The 12,044-nt window shown below is 39.1% G+C and overlaps 1 protein-coding gene across 1 annotated transcript in view; it reads left to right on the top strand.

The window, feature by feature from the left end:
- The first annotated feature begins 1,750 nt into the window (after positions 1-1,750).
- LOC114650561 (uncharacterized) overlaps positions 1,751-12,044 on the top strand; it is a 35,006-nt gene continuing 24,712 nt past the window's right edge. The window contains exon 1 of the mRNA XM_028800297.2: positions 1,751-2,167. Within this exon, the coding sequence (XP_028656130.1) occupies positions 2,092-2,167 (76 nt within the window). The 5' untranslated portion in view covers positions 1,751-2,091. The remainder of the gene's footprint in view (positions 2,168-12,044) is intronic.

The raw sequence follows: 12,044 nt of genomic DNA, 5'->3' as shown, positions 1-12,044 counted from the left end.
ATAACAGACTTTTTTCAGCAGTACAGTCACATTAATGGGTGTAATATTGGTTACTGTGCAAAAGTAATGGTCTCCAAACTCAATTTAGATATTGAGTACAGTGGGGCATCCATTCCAGTAGAAGGCAGGTCATTCTGAAGTCTGGAGGGCCTATAGCTAAACACTGTACTGTACTTCTTAAGGTACATTTATTTATCTTGGGAATTGATAGAGGGTCAACGAGTCACAATTGTAAAGCATATACCTGAAAGGACAATTTAACATATGGTGGTAAGTAAATGAGGGCCAAAATCATTTACATGTTTATTTGTTACAAAGACAATTTTGGAATTGTCCCTAAGACTAGTTTCCACCAGTGTAGTGATTTAAGAAAAAGATTTATATGGCTGTACTTCCTAGTTTTAGTAATGCTGATATACTGTACAATGAACAGTCTGAATATCCTGTAAACACCCAGTGCTTTAGTCAGTTCCGCTTGAAACAAGTGCCTGGGTTAAATGTTGCACCCTGTATAATGAGAAAACAATTTAGTTTTCCTGTATTACTAAGCTTGAAAAATCAGCCTTTGCACAGTGTAGTAATGTAAGTGCTAAAAGATAGCTCAGTTTTAAAGATAACTCTTAAATTACATGTATGAATATATCCCAGAAATATCTATTCCTGTGAATTGAAAGTTGGTAGTGTTTTACTACTGTCTTCCATCCATCCATCCATTTTCCAACCCGCTGAATCCAAACACAGGGTCACGGGGGTCTGCTGGAGCCAATCCCAGCCAACACAGGGCACAAGGCAGGAACTAATCACGGGCAGGGTGCCAACCCACCGCAGGACACACACAAACACACCAAGCACACACTAGGGCCAATTTAGAATCACCAATCCACCTAACCTGCATGTCTTTGGACTGTGGGAGGAAACCAGAGCACCCGGAGGAAACCCACACAGACACGGGGAGAACATGCAAACTCCACACAGGGAGGACCCGGGAAGTGAACCCAGGTCTCCTAACTGCGAGGCAGCAGCGCTACCACTGCGCCACCGTGCCGCCCCTACTGTCTTGCCATTAAAAGAATTTCTGCTTTCTTAGAAGGGAAACATTTACAGTAGGAGAAAGTTGTGATATGTTGTGCTGCAGGCTGACCTATGTAAACATGGTTATAACTTTAGCCTTCCCTATTCAAGTCTGGCCATCTTAGCACTTCACTAGATACCACAAATGACCATGGTGGGGCTGATTTGTGGGTCTCACTAACTAATAAAATCAGGAGTAATGACGTGAACAGCTATGAATGAGCATGTGTGTGAGTGTGCCCCGTAACTGACTAGCATCCTGTACAGAGTATATTCTCACTCAGCTTCTAATGTCATTGGGAAAGCACAATAGCATGGGGTTGTGGGGTTTTCCCCACAACTGTGAAGTGGTCAAGCGTATTTCAAAATAGACTCATGTACGAGTGAATCTCTAATTCAGCAGAATGCAAACAGAAACAAGTCATCTAATAACATGTTAAATGAACAGCAAAAGCTGCCATCTAATTAGGAAATTGTTGAAAACAAAAGTCTCCTGTCCTGCAGGAAGCGAGCTTGCTGCAACTCCCTCAAAGTCCTTTTGTGGTTTCCCTGTCTTTATTTTCTAAGTTGTCACTTCCACCCCCCCCTTATTGTTTTAATGCTTAAACATATGGCAATGATAGAATGATGAAGTGCAGGAAGGAGTAAGGGAGGGGTCAAGGGTACATGCTGTTTGGAAAGTAAAGCGTGTAATGGGAGCAGAAGAACAGTTCATGTCGTTAGTTTAGAGGAAACATGAAACATTCATTGTGTCAACTTTCTCCCTGCATTTTTTTACATTGTGTGGACTGGGCTTGATGCACAGTTAATAATTATTGTCCTTGCAATTTCAATTACATTTTCATAATATTCATGTCACAGGTACATTTAAATAGTAGGCAGAAAATACAGTTAATTTTGTAAAGCCATTACCGCATTTTAGCACATCCTGTTTACTGATCAGCTGACTTTTCCAATTTCAAAGTAAGTTGTGCTCTAAGAAAAATCTGCCATTTGGTTTCAGTCAAGAGTGGAGTAACAATGCAGCAGAAACCATATCTTCATTTCAATGTGGTAATTTTTTTTCTGTTTATAAGAACTGAGTCTGTGTTAAGCGGTAAGTAGAGACTTTGTCATTTTATTCATTGACACTTATTATATCACTGTAGGACAGTTCAAAGTTGAAGAAAAAGTGGTGTGGCTTTTTCATGTGACTCGCTATCTAACAGCAGCTTAGTGACTGCAATGTTGCTTTTCAGCTAATAAAATGTAAAAGCTTCTCTCTTGTAAATGATCGTTCTATACAGTACATAAAGAATGTCCCCTTTACAGTAGGAAATATCTGTGCTGCTTTCAATAATCAGAAGAGTGTTTCTGTTTCTTAGTTCATATCACTCATTCATCTAGTTTTTGTTTTGTCTTTACAAAAAAAGGGAGAATGGGTAGTTTCTCATTGAACATTAGCCAGCTTGCAAGTCTCTCCACAAATTGATTAGATTTTTTGGAGTCTACTCCCATTTTGTTTTTTTTTTTTACATACTTTGGTTTTACTTTCACATCCACAAACAAGTGCGTTTTTAAGTAGCCATACTAATTAACCCCCATTTTACTGCAAAAGTATTGTGGTGTTGCTTCCTTTTGTCAATCAACACGGAGCATACAGAAACAAGTAACAATCTCAGCTCATCTTTTTTTACTTTCCACAATCATGAATCGAACATGAATGAGTCTCGGCATTGTTTGGCCTTTTTCTCACATACTCAAATCACAGAGTAGTAAAATCCACTAGCCAATGTTAGGTGCATCCTTGCTTTGCTTAATTGAAATATTGAAGCCAAATGCAGAGTTCCAGAAAAGAAAAACAAGAAAAGCTTGAACAAAAGATGAGAAGGTAACAGTTGCCCACTTAGTTTTCTCAGGGAAAGGTTAGTTTATTAACTTTAGTCCATTCTCCATATACTAGGGGGCTCCGCCCCCTGCTTGCTTCGCTCGCCAACCCCTGGTGTTGGGTAATTATAAATAGCGTGATGTATGTATGAGATATAGCATAGTGTGAAGGTGTAGATGACGCACATAGGAAGCAAAGAATAAATTGCATGGCACAGTGTAAAGATTTATTAGAAAATTTCTTTGTACATAACATTAGTAGTAAAGATGGGTGTGTTGTCCTTGAATGAGTTTTCCTTGGCATGGATCATTTATAACCTTAAATTTAACGTCAGATGAACGTCGAACTCGTGATAAGGCCACATAAAGTTGTCCATGTCCAAAAAACGGGCCTCAGAGAGGTAGATGCCAACCTTGTCCATGGTTTGTCCTTGTGATTTGTTGATGGGCATGGCAAATGCAGGTTTAATGGGGAATTGTCGCCGTTTAAGTGTAAAAGCTAATTCTAGGTCAGAACTTGTAAAGTCAATTGTAGGAATCAGAAGAGTATTGTTAGAATGTGATCCTGTAAGAAGTTTTTGCTTCAATAACGTGTACCATTGCATAAACCTTGTTTAGTGTTAAGGTTTCTTAATAGCATGATTATTGTTCCCATTGTAAGGTTAAGATTGTGTTGTGGTAATCCGGCTGGGTTAATAGTGTTCAAATATTGTAAGGGGAAATTAAGATGGTCATTGTTGTCATCAGAGTCAACTTTGTCAGAGCTTAGAAAGAGCTGTGCCTCTCCAGGAAGTAATGCAATGACTTGGTTATTTATGTGATCAACATTAATATTTTTTGGATATAATATAGTCTGTTGTGTTAAAAGGGGTATTTGGTCTAATGAGAGTGCTGTTCCAAATATCTCCGTAACCAAGTCATCGCAGATAAAGGCCTGAGGAATTGTAATAATATCTGGGTGAAGTCCATCTGTATTGGTGAGTGTCCCATCTCCCAGTTCTAATAACCAATTGTCATATTCTGGATCTGGACATCGCAAGTTTTGTACCAACTGTATCTTTTGAAAGCAATGCCAATCGTCCCGCGTAACATTTTTTCTTCCGCGGTTTCAGAAGCGCGCTGTAGGCGCCCACGTTTATTGTTTTTTTTGATGCGGGTTCATGTTTGTGGTCCCGTTACTCGAGCCGTCTCGTTCTGTACCCGTGATCGTGAATTCATGACTTGTTTGTTGTTTATCGTTAGTAATATGGATAAGTAATAAGGAGGATCACACTAACTGTTAATATGCGGACTGTTCGTTTCTTCGTATTATTACCAATCAGGTGTCGCGCCTGTATATGTATTGTAGTCCGGTCTCTTGTTGTTTATGTATGACGTCGTCCCGGTATTTTAAGGGTGGACTGAACAATAGCTGAGCGCATGGCATGTGGAACAATAGCTAAGCACTGTCTAAAATCTCCTCCTAATAAAAGTACCTTTCCCCCAAAGGGAATATTATTATTCATCAACGTTTGTAGAAGTTTATCAATGGTGTTGAGTAAGTGACTGGATGCCATTGTACATTCATCTATAATTAACAGTTTTGCAAGACGGATGTGACGTGCATTGTTACTGTTCATTTTCATAGTGGATACCGATGTTTCAGTGATTGGGATCGGTATTTTGAATAAGAAGTGACATGTGTTTTTGGAGCCGAGACATTTTTTCTTCAGCGGTTTCAGAAGCGCGATGTAGGCGCCGATGTGTATTGTTTGTTTTCATGCGGGTTCGCGTTTCTGGTCCCGTTACTCGAGCCGTATCGTTTTGTACCCGTGATTGTGAATTCATGACTTGTTTGTTGTTTATCGTTAGTAATATGGATAAGTAATAAGGAGGATCGCACTCACTGTTAATATGGAGCCTTTTCTGTGGTTGTACGGTTAATAGTGCATCATTGTAATGAGATTCACCTATTAAGGTGGACTGAACAATAGCTGAGCGCATGGCATGTGGAACAACAGCTAAGCACTGTCTAAAATCTCCTCCTAATAAAAGTACCGTTAGGCGGGGATAATCTGATTCAAATATGTTGTGTTGTTCGTATGTGTGGGGTATTTGTATGATCTCGAGTGTTCGCTTTTGGTTGCTCTTCCGTTTTTGAGCCTCAATCTCGGGCTCGATGGGTGACCGTGTGTGAAGTCCGTAGTCTGTCCCGTTTAACTTTGGGGTGTGTGTCTGACTCCTCGTTTTTGTTTAATATGGGCGCGTTGCCTGATTTCATATTTCTGTTAGTGGAGGGGTGCCTTGTGTCTCATGTCTTCTTTATGTTAGTGTGTGAAATCCGTAGTCTATCCCGTTTCGTGTGCCATGGGCTTTATGTGGCGCTCGCGTCTGACTCCTTTTTTTTTGTGTGCCAGGGGCGCGTTGCCTCATTTTTTATTTCTGTTAGTGGACCCCCTTTGTGTGTCGTGGGTCTGAATCCTCATTTTTGTGTGCGTACCGTTTCGTGTGCTATGTGGCGCTTGCGTTTGACTCCTTTGTTTTTGGTGTGCTAGGGGCGCGGCGCATCATTTCTCATTTTCCGGTGCTTGGAGGGGGGCTTTGTGTGGCGCCTGCACACTACGTCTTTTGCGTCCACGGCCCATGTCCCTGCGTCCATCCGGTTTACCATTCTCGTTTAGTAATATGGATGGTGCAGACGAACTGATTTGTGGGATCATTCATTCACCCCAACAACCAAAAGATTAAAACAAAATCTAATCAGAAGCCAATCTGAATAAACTTTGCAGGCATATACTTATTATTGAGTAATCCACAAATAATGTGCTGTATCACAGTAAATGGAAAACGACACATTTCTATTGCAAATGGTTTTAATGCTAGATGGCTTTTTAACATTGTTAACTTAACTGTACTTAAGTTGGTGAGCTTTGTTGGGCTGAATGGCCTGTTCTTGCTTGGATTGTTCCAATATTCTAATATATGTGCACCCATATCATACAAAAACTAGATGTAGTACCTCGCTGGTCAGTTAATGGTCTCCAGCACAGCAGGTATAATTGAATGAAGCCTACCTGGGATATTACTAACCTGTCCGCCAGTTCCCTGAGAAGTAGTCAATATAAACTGATCAAAAACCAAAAAAGTTCTTCAATGCAAATGCACAGCATTGGCCTTTTTAAAAGGGAATTAAAAATACTATCCCTGTAAAAACTCAAACTCATTTTACAGAATTTAAGCTTAGGTTTAGTAGTTTAGTGAGTGCATTTCAAATTAAGTGGATCAAGAAGATTTTGTTACATGATGGCTTGATTTCGATCCATATTCAATGACATAATATTTAAGAGATATGGTAACCTTCAGTGTGCTTTTGAATGTAAGATGCCTCCAAGTCGTTTGTCAGATTTTTATGCTGAAGCACTAAGGGTGGCAAAACTGTGTTTCTCACATAATTTTTCAACAATTAAATTCATTATTTAGAATAGAAGTATTTTGTATAAAATCAAGTCTCTGTTTCGAGAAGCTTGGGTTAGTAACAATGTTATTTTTATTTTTGATTTATTTGACATTGATGGCAATATTTTAGATAACCACCAGTTTATATCAAAATATAGTTTCTTTGCATCTTTTCCAGAACTTATTTTGTCGTATTTACATAAGCATTATAATATAATTGCCCCAAGTCTTCTTGATATACAGTATTTATTGGCACTCTAAATATTTTGGAACAAAAATGCAATAATACATTTATCACGATTAATTAGTCTGTATTGCATCAGTATTTAGTTTTTTGTGGGGGCAATTTTGAAAGGTTGTCAAAAAACTTGGTTAATTTCTAAGAATTAACCTCTGTTACCAAAGATTTGTGAAATCCATTATAAAATTCTTTATAAAATGTACCTTGTTATTTATAAGTTAAATTCCAGATTTAGTTATTAATTTCACATTGTCTCATTCACAATCAGAAGAAGTTCAAAACCTTTCTTCTTTTGTTTGGCTGTTTCATCAAATGTATACTTGGATTACCCAGAAATTGGGTTATTTTTTAAATTAAATGATATTCTTTTCTTTTATTATTTATACCACTCTATTTCTGATCATTTTTTAATGTTAATGTAAGTGTAAATAGATCAGATACAGTCCATTACATAACCTTTTCTTCAGGTTTCTAGCCTTACGAGAGTATTATTATAGGTATCTTTTCTTTTGCTTTCATTTATTTTACTTTAATATTTAACTGTATTATTTGTATTTTTTATATATATTATCAAAATTTTGTATAATCATCTATGTAAAACTTTAGTATTTAAATAAAGAATAAAAAAATTGCAGTATTTAAGTTGCTTTGAAAACATCTGCTAAATAAAACTTAATACTGAGGTATAAACAAGTACAGATCGTTACAATGCAACATTTCATATATTCAGTTATTTAATTTGGGAAACATGCACATAAACATTATCTTGTTCAATTGAGTCACAGTGTCTTTGTTTATCCATATTACTAACCGAGAATGCTAAACCGGATGGACGCAGGGACATCCGGCCATGGGCCGTAGCCGCAAAAAGACGTACTGCGCAGGCGCCCCAAGAAATGAGGCGCCGCGAGAGGCGGGCGCAACCACAGAAAAAAGGAGTGAGCACAGAAAAAAGGAGTCAAAAAAATGAGGCGCCGCGACCACAGAAAAAAGGAGTCAGCAAAGAAAAAAGGAGTCAAACGCAGGCGACGCACACAGCGCCGCACGAAACCCATTGCACACGAAACTAGCACACAAAAAAAAAGAAGCCGCTCGCGCCCACCTGCAAGCACCCACCCCCCCTACAAGCACCGATCGGGACACACACAAAGAGGACGATTCAACAAGCCCCCTGGCACACAAAAAAAAAGAAGACGCTCGCGCCCCACCAATCCTCCCCCCCCCCTCCACAGACGCCGGAAAACCACACAGCGCCGCACAAATCCCATTGCACACGAAAGGGGACCCACACAAAGAGGAGGATTTAACAAGCTCCTAACGCACCAAAAAAAAGAAGGCGTAACCGCCACGCCAAGCCCATTAGAGACGAGACATGGCACACGACACGTTCACAACAACGACGAATCAGACCCACAAACAAACTAACATCAATAAGAAGTGACACCCAAAGCCCCATTTCTAAAGGAACCGTCCACATTAAACATACGTCATCTCAACACCTTCACACTATGCAGCATACGTGGATCTCCTTACAATAAACCACTATTAACCGTTCAACTGCAGAAAAGGCTCCATATTAACAGTGAGTGCGATCCTCCTTATTACTTATCCATATTTTGCACGCTGAGGAACAAACAAGTCATGAATACACGCTCACGAGTACAAAACGATTCAGCTCGGATAACGGAAACAAACACACGAACCCGCATGAAACAACAAAATACACGGCGGCGCATACAACGCGCTTCTGAAACTCCGAGAGAAAAAATGTCTCGGCTCCAAAAACGCAAAGCTCAACTAACCCCGTTACAGAGACGTGCCCAAATGGACAGACACAATAAACGTAGACGCATACAGCGCGCGTCTCAAAGTGCTGCATCGAAACAGGCACGAGTTCAAACCGAAAGACCTCGCATCTCAGACATACAAAAACGGGAGCGAAGAGACAGCATAAATGAATGCAGACGTCTACAACGCGCATATGAACTGACAGAAAACAAGCACGCAAGGCTCCAAAAACAGAAAGCTCAACTGACCGACATACAAAAACGGACAAGGCTCGATACAAACAATGCACGACGTAGACTGAAATGGACTTTTCGCACAGCACAGGCGAATCGATTGCACCTCCAAAATAGCGCGTCCCAAATACTGGACATGCAACAACGCGCCTCTCAAACGCCACAAGCAAAACCTGCCTGTCGCGGACATCAACGCCAGACACCTGCTAAACGCTTGCGCCACTTGGCTGACAACGCGTTCAATAATGAGTACACTATTGAGGAAAAATTCATTGGGATTAATGAATGTCATTTGCAATCATTGTCATTCACTTAACTTCCCTGAAGAAACAACTGGCAATACAAATATTGAATTTACACGTTGTTGTCAAAAGGGTTAGATTAGACTGCCTCCTTTACATTCATATCCTGAATATCTACAGAAGCTTCTAACTAACGATGTGCCTGAAAGTAAAAACTTTATGAACTGCATTAGATCCTACAATAGTTCATTTGCTTTTGCATCTACTGGGGTACATATCAGGCCACCAAAAGGCAATGGCCCATACTGCTTTCGCATATGTGGACAAATATGACATCCGTCTTGCGAAACTGTTAATTATTGATGAATGTACAATGGCATCCAGTCACTTACTCAACACCATTGATAAACTTCTACAAACGTTGATGAATAATAATATCCCCTTTGGAGGAAAAGTACTTTTATTAGGAGGTGATTTTAGACAATGCTTGGCTATTGTTCCACATGCCATGCGCTCAGCTATTGTTCAGTCCACCTTAAAATACGCAGACAATTGGCATTGCTTTCAAACAATACAGTTAGTACAAAACATGCGATGTCCAGATCCAGAGTATAACAATTGGCTATTACAACTGGGAAATGGTACACTCACCAATACAGATGGACTTCACCCAAATATTATTACAATTCCCCAATCCTTTATCTGCGACAACTTAGTTACAGAGATATTTGGAACAGCAATCTCATTGGACCAAATACCCCTTTTAACACAACGGACTATATTATGTCCAAAAAATATTAATGTTGATCACATTAATAACCAGGTCATTTCATTACTTCCTGGAGAGGCACGGCTCTTTCTAAGCTCTGACAAAGTTGACTCTGATGACGACAATGAACATCTGAATTTCCCCTTAGAATATTTGAACACTATTAACCCGGCCGGATTACCACAACACAATCTTAGCCTTAAAAACGGAACAATAATCATGCCATTAAGAAACCTTTACACTAAATAGGGTTTATGCAATGGCACACGTTTAGTCGTCAACACCATGACACACAATGTTATCGAAGCAAAACTTCTTACAGGATCACATTCTAACAATACTCTTCTGATTCCTACAATTGACCTTACAAGTTCTGACCTAGAATTAGCTTTTACACTTAAACGGCGACAATTCCCCATTAAACCTGCATTTGCCATGCCCATCAACAAATCACAAGGACAAACCATGGACAAGGTTGGCATCTACCTCTCTGAGCCCGTTTTTGGACATGGACAACTTTATGTTGCCTTCTCACGTGTTCGACGTTCATCTGACGTTAAAGTTAAAGTTATAAATGCTCCATGCCAAGGAAGACTCATTCAAGGACAACACACCATCTTTACTACTAATGTTGTGTACAAACAAATATTCCAATAAACCATTACTCTGTGCCAAACACTGTGTTTTTTTGCTTTCTATATGCATCATCCACACCTCCACACTATTCTATATCTCATTCATACATCTCACTCTTTGTCATGCCCCAACGCCAGGGGTTGGCGAGCGAAGCGAGCAGGGGGCGGAGCCCCCTAGTAAAAAAGAAATCATCTTCTGGCCTCAAAGAGCAAAAATTCACTAGTCTGGGGGAAAAATAAAATAATGATTGCATTTAGCTTGCTTAAGCAATACTGAGTGGTTTCGTCTGTACACATTTCTTTTTGCTCATGCCACGGAGTATAATCACAGGCGTTTTCAAGCACACCTTACATTTGAAATCTGCAGTATATATGCAACAGTAGCATAAATGCTTCATGCTTTGCAGATGTACTGCGAGTAAAAAAATCTAAATATTAATAATGTAGTAAAGTGCAGTGCCATTGCATGTGGCTTGCAAAGATTTAAGCTCCGTTTCGTGGCTGATTTTGTAGGTCTGTGTCCTAACTGTTCTTGCTCACCCCACTGTCAGTTTTAGACTGAAGATAAGATGTTTGTGCAGATGCTTCTCTTTTATAGAGTGCACTTGCACTGGATTTTGGTGGCTTTTATATTTTAAATAACAGTTACCCAAGTATTGTTATTTTTTATGCTGGTTTTTGTTGTTGATGTTGCCACCGTTAATATAATAATGACGTGTAAAAAAAGTGTACAAACATGTGACACCTAGAACCATTAACCTAATTTGAAATATATATGAATAGTTACTTAATTTAAATATTCAGTCATTATTTTTTTACTTATTTTGACAGACCTAGAGCTACAGCAACCTGCACACATGAAGTCCTCACAGGTGGCGCAGTGGTAGTGCTGCTGCTTTGCAGTAAGGAGACTGTGGAAGATTGTGGGTTCGCTTCCCAGTTCCTCCCTGTGTGGATAGCGCTTTGAGTACTGAGAAAAGCACTATATAAATGTAATGAATTATTATTATTATTATTAAAGCTTCAATTGAATTTCGGCTTGGAGGTTATTGTGGTGGCATAGCCACTGTACAGTAGGTTTTGTTAGGGTGGTGGGCCCAATATAATATCCTTTCATGGGGTCCAAAATCTCTAGCAGTGCCCCTGCCTCCAATACAGGTATCTGCTGTTGAAATTTTACTAATCTATTGTTAAGTTCTGGTAGATGAATTTTACCAGTGACTAAGATAACGGCAATAACAAAGCCAAAAACGACAATTCAGATAAACTAGACATCACACATATGGCAAATAATAATTCACGTTTACTAGTCAAATGATTTTTATTTATTTTTGCATCAGATTATTTTCCTCTTCCCAGAATTTAATCTTTAGAAGTTAAAAAAATTAAACGTTTGTGGTACACCTGCTTGATTAAGATGGCTGTCATGATGTTATTTATTAACATGTTGCATGAATGCAAACAGCATTTCACATCATACCTACATTGAATTCAATGATGTTCCAGGTGCATGGAGTACAGTTACAAAATGTGACCAAAATACAAAATTGTTGAGTTCTATGAAAATAAAATTTGCAAAAGTAATAATAATGTGAAATGAAGGTAGATCCTGACACTTACTCTCTACACAACTACTGCCACTAGTTTCTTATTTGAAAAATATAGCTGGGTTTTTTCAAAATGTTTGTGTAACCCCTGTCTATACATGCTAAGTTTTAAAATTATTTTTCTTGCAAAAAAACCTATTAGGCCATATCCCTCCTT

Source organism: Erpetoichthys calabaricus, chromosome 1 (assembly GCF_900747795.2).
Source record: "Erpetoichthys calabaricus chromosome 1, fErpCal1.3, whole genome shotgun sequence".
Taxonomy (NCBI): Eukaryota; Metazoa; Chordata; class Cladistia; order Polypteriformes; family Polypteridae; genus Erpetoichthys; species Erpetoichthys calabaricus.
The sequence above is the reverse complement of the archived record's forward strand: the minus strand, read 5'-3'. Positions and strand labels throughout refer to the sequence as shown.